The sequence below is a fragment of the Hippichthys cyanospilos genome, chromosome 13, assembly GCF_059441005.1.
Source record: "Hippichthys cyanospilos isolate Australia breed blue-spotted pipefish chromosome 13, RoL_Hcya_1.0, whole genome shotgun sequence".
In the NCBI taxonomy this organism is placed as follows: domain Eukaryota; kingdom Metazoa; phylum Chordata; class Actinopteri; order Syngnathiformes; family Syngnathidae; genus Hippichthys; species Hippichthys cyanospilos.
The window spans coordinates 10,497,470-10,510,703 of record NC_142381.1 but is presented as its reverse complement, the minus strand read 5'-3'; the positions used below and the strand labels follow the sequence as shown (position 1 = coordinate 10,510,703).

Here is a 13,234-nt window from a genome sequence, read left to right as displayed (position 1 = left end):
AAACAAAACAAGTTAGCATCAGCAGGCATTGCTTTTACAGCACACCAAATGCTTTTAATAACCTTTCCCCACGTCTCATGTGGACTGTGTTGTTGTGTAGTGCTGTTCACAGACTTCCACTCCAGCAGCTAAGTAAACAGCGTCTGTGAAAGCACATGGAGAGGCCTCTGCTTTTGCGCCCTCATTGGCCTTGACGAGCTTGAAAGCATCCATTGAGCCAGTCGGCAGGAATTTGGGGTGCTAATGCCACTCTCTCAGGAGGCGGAATTTGTGTGATTCCAGAAAGGAGCTGACCACTCACTTTGCGAGTTCTGCCCACCTCCTCCTGTATTTTTTCTAGTTCACTCTTTCCCTTTCACTCGCTTTGTGTCGAACTGTGTGAACTAACATTTAGCCGACGGCTTTGCTAATCCAGCATCATGACTTTGGTAAACTTGTTTGGGTCGAAGTGGAGACTGGTGCTGAGAGCTCTCTTTATTTGTATCATAATCTCCGAGTTAGGTAAGTAAGGCAATTCCTTTGCTAAGCAGTTCTGTGAATGAACACTCTTGTGTCAAAGCCTTTGTTCTCCATCAGATTTTGGCTATAGAAATGCTACAATGACCATATTTAAAGTCAAGTGAAAACTTACCGGTATTTACAATATGTTCAACGTGGCCCTATGATTTAAACACTGTATTCTGAATAGTATTGTGATTGTGGAATATGGATTAGGTAGCAAAATCCGCTCATTATTGGATATCATGGGGGCGGCCATTTTCTCTCTTGCTGTCAATTGAAAATTACATCACAGTTGTTCAGGACTGGGGAAACGACCAATAACAATTCATCTTATGAATGTCATGTGTCCTAACTTAAATAAGTGAGTTGTGGTCATTACCTGAAGCCTGAGTAACTGCTATGTCATTGGTGGATTTCAGCTTTCTACAAACACAATAATCACATTGCCATGTTTAGACTAGTGGGGATGCCCAGCAAAAATATTATCAAGAATATTTTTTACATGCCTTTCACCAAAAAAAAACAAACAAAAAAACTCTCAGAAATTACACTCAGACCTATCCAAATCCTTATCAAATGTTAAAAGTTCCTCTTTAACCACGCACCACTCCGTGACCTATATAATGTCACTGAAGTGGGTCTTGTATATTTTGCATAATCTTGTTTACTGTACCTTCCCGTCGTTTTATATACCGGTACGGCTTTACTATGGCCAAATGTTCTGGGAAAAGGTCATTTCAAATGATTATTATCTCATTCCCTCTTCTTTGATGACACATATTATTGACGTCGGAAACTCTCATAAACTGTCTATAAGATGTTTTACTATATGTTCTGATTGTTATCTAGCTTATTGTCATAAAGATGCTCAAGAGCAGAGGAGGAGTCTAGGGAAGAAAGCCAAATCTGGGAAACCCAAACAGGCTAAAGCGGTAAAGAAAGGGCACTTGGCTGTAAAAACTATGCCAAAGGTTAATGCACCATCACAGACTCAGAGCTTACTTACACAGGTACAGGAGAAATCATTCTTACAATGTAACCCTCATAATATTTTTCAAGTGACTAACGTCTCTGGGTCTGACACCCGCAGGTGATCAACAGAGGTAAGTTCATCAAGGTGGGAGAGACAATAAGCGTGAACGCTGGAGACACACTGGAACTGAGATGCAGGGGTAAACCCGTGCAATGGGGCCTCCCATCGTACCTGGAGGAGGAGGATGAAGGCAGACTCAGGTAGGCCTCGAGCTTTGTTAGTAAATATTATCTTAGACCAATACACATCTTTCTTTTATGCCAGAGTTCAAAGATGAAAACAAAGGCTATTATGCTACAGTTAGTTTTATACAGATATGTGTGCAGACTTTTTTCCATGGGGCGGCCAGAGTGTAAACACACCTCAGTGAGGGCGTCGCCAATTTTGGCATGAGTTTCATGAAATGAAATAATGTAATTATGCTATATACATTTAAATGTAAATATGCAGTTAATATCAATAACTGACAAGTATTACAGGCTCTAAAAGTACCGCATGCATTAAAAAAAAAAAAAAAAAAGATTAAGGGTAGCCACATAGTAGCCCGACCAACCATACTTCATTTTATGGTATTTTGTTCGAAAACTGTTTTTAAATTGTAGTTTTAGTAACTGTTTAATTTCATTAACTAATAACCTGGATGGTCAGGCCGGTTATAAATTAGGATAGAAGGGCTTTTCACTCTTTTCTGTTTCCCCCCCGCAGGATTGTTCAGCATGAGCGCTATGGCGTTCTGACTCTAGTCAACTCGACTGGCGCAGACACAGGAGAGTACACATGCTACCCCATGCTCTGCGAGGAGACAGACTGCAGAAAGAACTACGACAAAGCTGCCAAAGTCTTTGTTTTCTTCCCTGGTATGGTGAAAAAACATCCCAACGACATAAAATTCCCACCACGATGACAACTCGACGTATACTTGCCTGATTCAAACAGACCCGCAGGAGCTATTCGTCCCATCGTCCGACTATTATGAGGTCATCCAGTTAAGGACCAACTGGCCCACCCGCCTGCCCTGCCAAGTGACGTCACCCGCCGCCAATGTGACACTGCACCGAGAGTTCCCGCCAGTGGAGGTGGCGGTGGATGGGAAGGAGATCTCCTACAACATCAAGGGAGGTTTCACCATCCATCGACCTCGGCCCTCTCACGCCGGCGCATTGTACTGTGTGGCCAGCCTGAGGGGACTGAGGCAGAGCTCCACCAAGTACATGCTCATTTACGTCAATTGTGAGTGCTGTTGATTTAACAATTAATCTGGTATTTAAATAAATAACTATACATTTATAAAGATATATGTCGTATGATATATGCATATATGATTTAAGTATTTTATGTCAAATATATAACTTAAAACATGTATGTGGATCAAGATGAATTAACTGTGTACAACCACCTGACATAAGATTGAGAAAATTCACCACACCATTTCTTTCAGTCTGTGGGTACACCAGAAAATTCCGACATAGTTATAATGTCCTGCACATTTAAATGCAAGCATAACATAAATATAAAAGCAACAGTATTTTTTACCTTCAGTACATACAGTAGAAACGTCTCTATGCATTAGCACGTCCTAAATTGCCTTATTCAATTTTTTTAAGACCCTATGGCGCCACCCGCCCCAGTCATCCAGGCTAGCTCGACATCTTTGGCTGCTGGTGAAAATCTACGTGTAAGCTGCACTGTGATGGGAGAGAGGAACGTGGCAGTCGAGATGACCTGGGAGTATCCCGGGCAAAAGGTCATTATGCTACATATCATAAACAATGTATTTTATAAAAATGTACAATGTATTCCAATTCTATTTCTGATTCAATACATTAGCGCATCTATGTCCATCTGCATGCAAAATGTATGTAGTTGTTTTGATTACACGACAGTGTTTTTCTTTATATTTAGTAGGACAGTAAACTTCACACGAGAGTGGCACTAAAACCTTAAATTAACAGACTCTTATCCGATCTTTGGCTTCTAACTTCTTTCCTTCCATGTTTTTTGTTGCATTTCGCCGGTACCGGGAGCAGATAGGGAGGCCTCTGTACACTCTTGAGAGCATCAATCCGGTCGGTGGAGGCTCAGCTGGACAGCAGATTCAGTCCATTCTCCTGGTGGACGAAGTGAGGGACGTGGACCAAGGAGCATACACTTGCACTGCTGAGAACCTGCAAGGATCCAAATCGGTGTCCACTACAGTTAAAGTACTTCCCAAAGCGAAACCTTCAAAACCTTGAAGAATCATTCATCTGACACACAACATGAAGCATGTTTCACTTTTGTATGCAACACGATTCCAATGAGGACATATTCCAGCAGAAATATGGTAGGGATACATGTGGTATGTAAAATATTGTGTCACATTTGATCTAGTAAAGAAATTTTTAAACGCGAATTGTCTACTTCTTACTTTTACATAACAATAAGATGCTTTATTTATGGAGTAGAAAATAATTTCACAGTCAAGAAACCATTAATTAAAAAAATAATTTGGGCAAGAGTATGAATAGGTTGCAGTTTGTAGGATTTTGTTCCTAAAATATTTTTCAAACAGATTTTTACTGAACGAAACATCTACTCGGCGCATTAACCCCATGGCCGTTCTCAACGTGTACTCATATAAGATTTCTGACTGGATTCAGGTTTGAATTTCCCGCCCTGTGTGAATGTGAGCCATGCTTGCGGTTGTGTTCGTCCATTCACACACCCGCGTTCAGGAGCTCGGACTGTCCTATAATGGATTCTACAATTGCTTGAAAGACATTGCCACAGACACCTGCTGTCACTTTAAAAAAAAACATGACACGTTCCACAAAAAGATTGCAACTTGATAGTAATCAAGAAGCAGAGTGAACATCAGCTTCGCAGTCGAGAGGTCAAAGCCAATTTGGGCTTGAAAAGCCATGCACAAATGTTTTTTTGTTTTTTTCCCCCCACTCCAACGGTAAGAAGTGATGATAATGGCATTTATAAATAAATGTGCTTTAGAGAGGCAATTTTCTGGTGGACGAGCCATAAAAACAGATAATGTTACATGATCAAGCTTCTGGAGTTCTGTCATCCCTACACAGTATTTGCTGAGATCTTTATTTTTTTGTAGACTGACTCCCATGTGTGGTACAGTAGGTGGCAGACTTGAGTCATGGACAGCTCTGTTGAGTACTGCAACTGCGCCACTGCCTTAAAGGGATAGTGTGTAAGATTTACACTGTTTTTCATTACGGACAGCAGGAGGTTATTAGGTATAGGAGGTTGTATCGATTACTATATTTCTTCCACATAAAAATTAGTGTCCAGATAATATTAATAATAAAAGGTGGGTGACACATGATATTTGAAATGTGTATTCATAAAACAAAAATGTTAGTACACGCAGTAGCTATGTGTTACTTTTAACACAAAACATAACATAAGAACACAACACATAGGACTATAAAGATTATTAAAATAAACAGTAAAAAGCACCAGCACTTTTTTTTTATGTTACAGTTGCTGTGACACAACCATGCTAGAGGTGTGAAAATGTCACGAGTCACTTTTTCGACTAAAGCTGCCTCCTGGCTCGCTGTGATGCAAGACTTCGACAATGCAAAAAGACGGACAGGGGCTGCACGAAGGCAAGCAGGATGACCAAAGTCACAGCGATGTTCACCTGCAGACACATGGAAAGCAATATGAAAGGGATTTGTCCAAGCTTCTATGAAGGATTTTGCATTATCAAGTGATTGTATACTCACATATAAAGGATCTCCATGCAGTACCGACTTTACCAAACCAAAGCATGCATACTGCAGTAAAGAGAAGATTGCCGAAATAGTCATGATGAGGCCGTACAGCTTCCCAAAGTGGCACGATGGAAAACTACACGCACAAAAAAAAAAGCAAATGACTCTGCAAAACTTTTCAACCTATGAACAAACACCAACCAAAACAATACCTTTTGCTTTAATGCATATCTCCACCAACCCCTTCATAAGTTGGTTTGAGACCCCTGTCTTTTATTTACTGGTTGGCTCTTGACTGAGGTGAACACTTTTCATTCTGTTCCTTTCCCACCTGTGTCTATCGATCTTAACAAGCGGGGCTGAATTAGAGAATAAGTTGCCAGTCTTTTTGGATAGTGTGGAATGAGCAACCAATACTCAGACTGGTTGATGTGATGAGTGAGCTCATTCGCAAATCGGATGCCATTTTAGAGTTCTCACAAGAACAGTTGTCATCGTAGAAGAAACCCTACTGAGATGCTGAAAACTGCAGAAGTTAACCACACTGTTTGTTGACCGGTCCTTAAAACATCTGTTATCTGGACTTTTCACCAGGAAAAGGAATTCAGCTAGATCCTAGTATGTCTCAAGATTTGTGGTGAAGTCAATGTGGCAACGTGCAAGGATTTTTTCCTGGCTTATACTATGGCTCCCATTAAGGATATTACTTTTCTTTTCCTTCCCTATTCCTCATTTCTCATTCAAGATCAGGATGAATCTCAACTAGTACCAACGGACCTTTCTTTATTATCTCATGTTGGTCATTGTCGTTGTTGTTTGGACAGTTCGCGTCTGTTAAGTAAAATCTCATTGCCTTGTACTTGTGCAGGTGTAGTGCCAATAAAGAAACCTTGAAGATAAGCCTTTACTGCTTAATGGCGATATCGAGGGAGATTTTGTAAAGCCTTTGGGTGCACTTCTACTCACGCCACACTGAGGAACGCTGCATTGCCGCCATACAGGAAGGAGCGATTGACAACTTGGATGATGAAGGTAAAATACTGAAGCGGTAGGACTGGTGTAGCGGCACAAATTGAGAACACCAGCGCCATCAATGATGTCAGGAAGAGAGAAAGAACTGAAGAATTCAGGTCTGCCTCTTGTTCACTCATACCTACACATAAAAAAAAGAATTTGTGTTTTTATTTTCATTCACAAGCAAGCAGTACACTACAGCATTACACTAAAGCAGTGGTTTTCAATTATATTTTGCAAAGCCCCCTCCCATAGGAAAGAAAAAAACATTTTGCCCCTCCCCCCACTTGCCATACCGACCATAAATAAGATTATTATCTATAAAAATTGTAAAAGTATACTCAACACCTTATCCTTTTTAACTTTGACAAAAGGAAAAAGCAATATAAACTAATTTTTAACAACGGTTAACTATTTGTTTTGCAGCATTTAGCAAAGATTTGTCCAGGCAGAAAAAAACCTCAAAGTGCCCCAAAAGAAAAAAGAAAGATACCAATTCTTATTTTATCACATTTACACTTCACATGCCAAAAACAAATCATTTTCCCTGTGGTTATCAGCGCCAAGTATTTAAAAAATTCAAATAACTCTGACTGCAGTGCACCCTCCCAACAACTTCCCTCTGCCGTCCTCTTTTGGCTGATTCACATCTCTGACGGACTTGACATGTTAATCATAAATCCACGTTTTTATTGATTTTTTTGTTGCTGGGACGCATTTGGATTTTAAAATAATATCTTATTAATAGTAGTACTCAACTTGTTGTCTCCTGTTTATTGGCCTGTGCTTTTATTGTATTTGTTGATAGCATTTCCATTATACAGGCTGAATTTTCTTGCCGTTTATAATATCCTTTTACGTTTATGCTTGAGTCTCAACAATTGTTGAATGTTCTATTAGTTAAAATCAATCGAATCATGCGAATTGCTTTCGATTTTGCATTATATGTTGTTGTTATGAGTAGCCATCATCACCATCGTCATTATCATTATCACCCAAATAAGATGAATACTGAAGAATATGCATAGCTTGGGTACTGGAGGCAGTACTATATGTGTGCATGTACTGTATAATCACCGACAGAGGGGGGCGCCATGGAACACTCTTGCTTGGAGTCCCACATGTAGCAATATGTGTTTCAAACTTTATTTTCGCATTCTGACAAACAATCAGATGAGAATTACCGTGTGCTCCATTGAAATTGAGAGCAGTGTCACAAAAACATCACTTTACACATAGTCAGACAAAAACATGTTGTCCCATATTTTATGACTCTGCCTCGCACAAAACACAGTCTAAAGCTCTTTTCACATTGCACTCACGCAGTGTGAAATAGTATACACTGGACCTTGGGCTATGTCTCAGAAAATGGTCTCCCAAGCTATATTGTTTTTACAAAACACATTAATCACGGTATTCCTATTATCTATTTACTAAGTTCAACCGAGGTGGTCATTTCTGTATTTGTTCAGGGTGTTCTACTTTGTACCCATGATGAATGCTCCACCGAGTCTGGTCTTTACCGATATTTCCATTGGTTAATTATTAATTTCTTCCTAGTGATGATCAAATCGAATGTGCTTGTGGCTCATTACCTTCTTCCCGTGGTTTGCGCTTGTTTCTGTCCATGATGAGGCCATTCCAGGGTGCACACAACACCCCGCACAGTTGGGTGAAGGCAAAAGCATTGATGTACTGGCTGACTGCCAACAGAAAAATGTATACATTTAGATAAGGATTAGCAGCACCCGCCACACTAAAATGTGATCTTACCCAGTGAAGGCTCCCCATTAGTTAATTTTTGCAGAGTGGGGTTAAGGGTTCCAATGAACAGATAATGTCTCAGTTGGATCACCGACAACCAGATTACATGCCATATGAATAATCTGGAGAGAACACACTCACGTAAAGTTTTCTCTGGGAAAAACAAGAAATTGCAGCGGTTTTAAAATCATTAGTTCACCACAAGGTTCACCAGCAGACTTAAACAAAAAATGTTTTGAAACCTGCATCACAAAACATCTCAACAAATCTGCAGGTTTTTTGTTTTTTTTTCAATTCAAGATGAATTCTCATTTTATTTTATTCCCCATCAGGGACATGGCATCCATTACCACCCAAACGGGAAATCTTCTGATGTTTTTCTGGCATTTTATTTTTTGTTTGTTTTTTGTTTTATTTTTTTGAGGAGGGGGGTCAATTTTTTCATGCTGGTGGGTCTGAAAATTGCTGTTACTAAATGGGTTGAAGGAATAGTACACTTATTCAGCCATGTATTACAGAAAAGGGTTTTGTCTACAACTGATATGATAACATTATTTTTCGAATACCTGTACAATTAATATTTTTACAACACATTTTTCCATTTAACGTCCGTTGAAAATGACTTCATGCTCAAGACTCAGGAAATGATCACAGCTCAGGATATGAATGTCACATGACCAATGGATTATCCAAAAGGTTGTTACTTAAGCCTTGAGCACAGGTGATGTCTAGTTCAGTCCACAGCAAGTGCGCACAGAAAAAAAATATTTAAAATATATTTCAATTCATGTTGTTTTATTTTATTCCACTACAGCAAAACAATCACACACTGTTAATTCAAAAACAACACATCTTATAAAAGAAAATTACTAGCAATGAAGAAATCCACAGACGAGCTATCAAAACTTGCATCAGTGTTGTGCTATTATAAAATTAACTCATTTAATCCTTAAGGCATATTTTCACATTTTTGAAGAGTCCAGACATTCGATTCCAGTTATGTGTTTATATTTTTGTCAGGATTTTCCATGTTTTAGCGTAAAGGTGGGTCTAAAATGGCTGGTACTATATGAGTTAACCGTATATTTGCATTTACATTTATAAAATAAAATACAATTGTTAATATAATAAAATCCTTGTCCGTGCCAGCCTTGGTCACCCCCTACTGAGAAGTTATGATGGTGACACCCTTGCTACCTCAAAAATGTTTGTGTCTGGCTACGATCCTGTTCCCTCTTGAGCTAACTGAAATATGACCTTTGCAGGGTGTTTAAAACAGACCGTTAGAAAATGCGAAAAATAGAATAAATCACTGGCTGATGCTTTTCAACGCATAAACGTTGGGGTTAAAAATTGTCCAACTATGGGTCAAAAAGGAATCTCTTGGACCCAAATTTCTAGGTTGTTATGAATAGCAAAACATGGGTCAATTTGCACATAACAACCTCAAAGATTGTTTTTTTTGGGGGGGGGATAAAACAACTCAAAGACGTGGGTCAAATTGAACCCAAATACTGTATTGGGTCAGTTTTTGACCCAGCTGTTTTTAGACTACATACTTATCAAATGGAATCTGTGTGTGTGTGTGTGTGTAAGTGCGCTTGTGCAACTGTGTGTGCGTGCATGTGTTTGTATGCATGACCTGGGTTGGAAAAGAGTGTGAAATTGCGGTTACAAACCGACCTTGTTTTGGAGGTGCCTTGCCGGTGAATTGCTCTGTGTCTGTGGTGTCCTCTGAGCTGACATTCATAGACTGCTCGGCAGTATTTTGGTTGCTGCAGGATACCCTGAGGTCACAATCCAGCGTCAGATTGATTTATTCTTTGCATGCCATGCCCAACGTGCATGATTACACATTATTTACACTTGTGAAGAATAAACAGCCATTTTGCATTTACATACAGAATTATAAGTCAAGTAATCCTTATTCATACCCGTATGTATAGCGATCAGGTAGTGGGTATGGAATGAAGGTTCTGGGAAACAGGAAGAAAGTTCTGAGAACATGAATGACACTGCAGAAGGACAGGAACAGGAAACAGGCACGGAGAGAGATGCCAGACTCGTACACCAACTGTAACGGAAAAAGTGTTGCAAAGGGTCCACATTACAATCTTGAACACGTGCCAAGGACCAACTCATCATGCTAACTTCACCTTTGTGTCTTTTTTATTTTATTAAAAAAAAAAAAAAACATGCTATTTTGTGTCAAGAAATCGCTATGTCTGTAGATATGGATTGTTATTTTAAACAGCATTCGAAGCAGTTGTTAGTGCTGCAAAGTATAATGTTAGAAAACCATGTAATTTGGCAAAGGAGAAAAATTTTCGCACTGAAACTTACCTTGATGACTAAAAATAGTGCTGAGGAAGAGTCAAAGGCCCCATTGTAGAGAGTGATCACGGTTGAACGACGGGTGCCAAAAAGGTTCCCCACCTTCAGGAGACCAAATGAATTAAATTGACTGCTGGTAGTGTTTTTTTTTTTAGTTTATAATTATCCTTTATATGCTCTTATGGCTGGGAAATTAATCAGATTAATTTGATTAACTCATGATTTTATTTAATTTCGTATATATTATATATTTAGGTTTTATTTTAGTATTTATATGGGAACAATGTGTTACATTTAGTGAAGTTCAATAATTGGAGACAACTACACAAACATGGTGACTTGTGTGAGGTTGTCTCCAGTGACAACCACAACTGTGTGGTTGTTTTTGAGGAACTGACACAGATGATGGCTTCAAAATAATGATGTCGTGCCAAAGTATTACTTCGTATTTGAAAAGTAGTCTCACATTTGTTTGTTTTAAGGGTGGCTCTAATATTTGTTCATTTGTATATGATCCATGTGTGGTTTTTTTTTTCCTTCGCAGGAGGCGGGCATTAACTGACATTCAACTCCAAGTAAAAGCAAGCCTGTAGTTAATTAAAGTCCAATGACGTGCAAAATTTGCTGTGGGAGCAAAGGATAAGTTTGTTCTAAACCCCAAAGGAAAAGACATGTTGATTATCTGATAATTCTGCCTTTTTTTTAAGCTTCAAACTGCTTTATCCAGTGATTTCCAACTGATGTACTGTTTTGAAATCATCAAGTGTGTCTCAGGAAATTGTCCAATTTCTTTTGTGCAAATATGTTTTATTTACTATTACGATCTGCTCCAAATAATTTATCCTTTTTCATGATAAATTCTCTGCCGTTAGAAGGCCAAAGTTACATATATCCACTGTATCTACTCGTTCACATACATGCAGCAGGGGTTTACTCATAATAAATGAAAAAAATGTTAATGACCTACCTGCATGTTTGTGATGAGCAGCATGATGCCACCCACAGCTATGAAGGAGAGGGCTGGGAAAAGCAGGCCAGACAGAGCTGATGAAAAAAAAAAAAAAATAAATAAAGACAATAATGAACACGCTTTCCAGGCCTGGTCAAAGCAATAACAAAAAAAGTATCTTGCTTTTTGTTTACCTGAATTTGAAAAGGCCACCATCAAGGTACCCGTAGTGTGAAAACCTCTAAAATAAATAAAACTGTTACTCATATTTTTAGAACCAAGCAGCATAATCAATTATTTGGATTAGTGGATTTTTCCAATATATGTAAACATATTATAAACAATGCAAAGTAGAGCTGGAAGACAACGAGAGAGTACAATACAGCTATTGTATATACAGTACGCAGAAGTATTTGGGCAATATTTTGACCTGTATACGCCATCTGAAATAAAAACAAAGATATGCACGTGATTTAAAGTGATGCTAAACCTATTTAGTCTCATTAAGTAGTAAAATGTTAAAATTGTTTTTTATATACTTTGATAACTTAGTTTTATCTACAGTTTAAAACCCTTAAAAATAGACTTTACCCCAAACCCTTTTTATCTTTTACCAACCCTGACAAAAAAAAAAAAAAAAATTGCTATGTTTACAAGAATTCACCACTCCATAAAATACCAGCTCCATATTCAGGAGCTCAAAAATATTTTGCTGTCCTAACACTCATGGATTTAATTACTCGACTGCCCTAGGGCTTTCGTTTTTCTTTTGTTTTCCTTTAATTTTTTTACCATGCCAAGATTAGTTGATCCCTTCAACTCAAGCTATGAAGTCGGGTGCTATTTTCATTCCTCTTTCCTGTATTTTCCTACCGCCCTGTTTGAGTGGAAACACATGGACGTTCCTTGTGCCAGTATTTTTTTGTTGTTGGTTTGGGTCATTTTGAAGCAATGTCTGTGTTTGCACTACAGCATAAGTTACTGCACACTATCAGCCCAAAATACACTTTTCTCAGACAACTCCACCTTTCACCGGGTCGGGAATGTTCTTCTACTTTTTTGATTTATTTATACATCTCCCTCTCAGAAAACCCAGAAAATCCGTTTTCAAGTCAGTCATATCAATAATCACCAGATTCCCTATTAGATGGTTTTCCAGAGAAAAACATTCCTTATGAAAGCTATTCTCAAGTGCTTCTCATTCTCACTCCCACTTTCATGCTTATAAAATGAATATACGGAATGATATTCCTTTATCATCTCACTGAACAGGTTGTATCACGATGCACTCACATTCCCAAAAGCCGAGCCACTGTCGTGCCAAAGTGATCAAATATGAAACCACTTGCAACTGTGATAAAATTATTCATGAAGGATGCAATGGTGAAGACCAGGGAGAACTGCTCATCCTGTCCGCTGCAATCTGAAAGAAAAGCCAAGGTTTGATGTTTTTTTTTTTTTTTTGTGTGTGTGTGAAAGGAGTTGAGAATTGTAAACTGACCTAAGACTTGTGTGCGATTGATTCCCGTGTTGTTGGTGCACAAATAGTTGAAGTAACCATCCTTCTTGAGGACGAAAACAAGCGAGGCCCACCCAAATACGATGCCGGCAAAACAAAGACACTCCACCAGGCCTGTGATGAAAGTAAGGCCTCGTCGCACCCCAAAACGATTCTGAAAGCCCGGCATGCTCCCAGCTTCTGCCTCTCAAACAGTCTTTGTTCACACCTGCCAAAAATAATGAACGAATCATTGGTGAGCAATGAAGGACAAACAAATGGTTACCCTACTTTTTTTCAGTCATCTTGACTTATTTTATATTACTTTCTGGATTTTTATTATTCTAATTGGTATTATTTATTACTGCGCCATGTGATAATTTTCCACTCTGTATTTGTTGCAGCCTGTTGAGCGCTCC

At 38.8% G+C, this 13,234-nt stretch overlaps 2 protein-coding genes across 2 annotated transcripts in view; one reads left to right on the top strand and one right to left on the bottom strand.

Annotated features, from left to right (window-relative positions):
* Positions 1 to 218: 218 nt before the first annotated feature.
* LOC148413799 (platelet-derived growth factor receptor-like protein) lies at positions 219 to 3,926 on the top strand. Its single transcript, XM_088431932.1, has 7 exons — positions 219 to 501; positions 1,351 to 1,511; positions 1,592 to 1,734; positions 2,240 to 2,391; positions 2,471 to 2,764; positions 3,139 to 3,278; positions 3,562 to 3,926. Exons 1-7 carry the CDS (start codon positions 420 to 422, stop codon positions 3,766 to 3,768), a joined length of 1,179 nt encoding a protein of 392 aa, XP_088288058.1. The 5' UTR covers positions 219 to 419; the 3' UTR covers positions 3,769 to 3,926.
* A 933-nt stretch (positions 3,927 to 4,859) lies between these two features.
* Positions 4,860 to 13,234, bottom strand: part of slc43a3b (solute carrier family 43 member 3b) — a 9,710-nt gene continuing 1,335 nt past the window's right edge. Inside the window, exons 2-13 of the mRNA XM_088431931.1 lie at positions 12,819 to 13,044; positions 12,611 to 12,740; positions 11,512 to 11,558; positions 11,336 to 11,412; positions 10,378 to 10,470; positions 9,969 to 10,108; positions 9,718 to 9,821; positions 8,044 to 8,187; positions 7,866 to 7,973; positions 6,223 to 6,409; positions 5,269 to 5,392; positions 4,860 to 5,183 (exon numbers count right to left, since the gene is read on the bottom strand). Coding sequence (XP_088288057.1) covers positions 5,076 to 5,183; positions 5,269 to 5,392; positions 6,223 to 6,409; positions 7,866 to 7,973; positions 8,044 to 8,187; positions 9,718 to 9,821; positions 9,969 to 10,108; positions 10,378 to 10,470; positions 11,336 to 11,412; positions 11,512 to 11,558; positions 12,611 to 12,740; positions 12,819 to 13,005 — 1,449 coding nt within the window. The 5' untranslated portion in view covers positions 13,006 to 13,044 and the 3' untranslated portion in view covers positions 4,860 to 5,075. The remainder of the gene's footprint in view (positions 5,184 to 5,268; positions 5,393 to 6,222; positions 6,410 to 7,865; positions 7,974 to 8,043; positions 8,188 to 9,717; positions 9,822 to 9,968; positions 10,109 to 10,377; positions 10,471 to 11,335; positions 11,413 to 11,511; positions 11,559 to 12,610; positions 12,741 to 12,818; positions 13,045 to 13,234) is intronic.

What these genes read in the sequence shown, in the direction of transcription:
- LOC148413799 (XM_088431932.1), top strand. Translation starts at nt 420, where the DNA reads ATGACTTTGGTAAACTTGTTTGGGTCGAAGTGGAGACTGGTGCTGAGA. An exon ending in TATCATAATCTCCGAGTTAG is followed by an intron (nt 502 to 1,350) that starts GTAAGTAAGGCA and finishes ATTGTTATCTAG; the next exon opens with CTTATTGTCATAAAGATGCT. An exon ending in GAGGATGAAGGCAGACTCAG is followed by an intron (nt 1,735 to 2,239) that starts GTAGGCCTCGAG and finishes TCCCCCCCGCAG; the next exon opens with GATTGTTCAGCATGAGCGCT.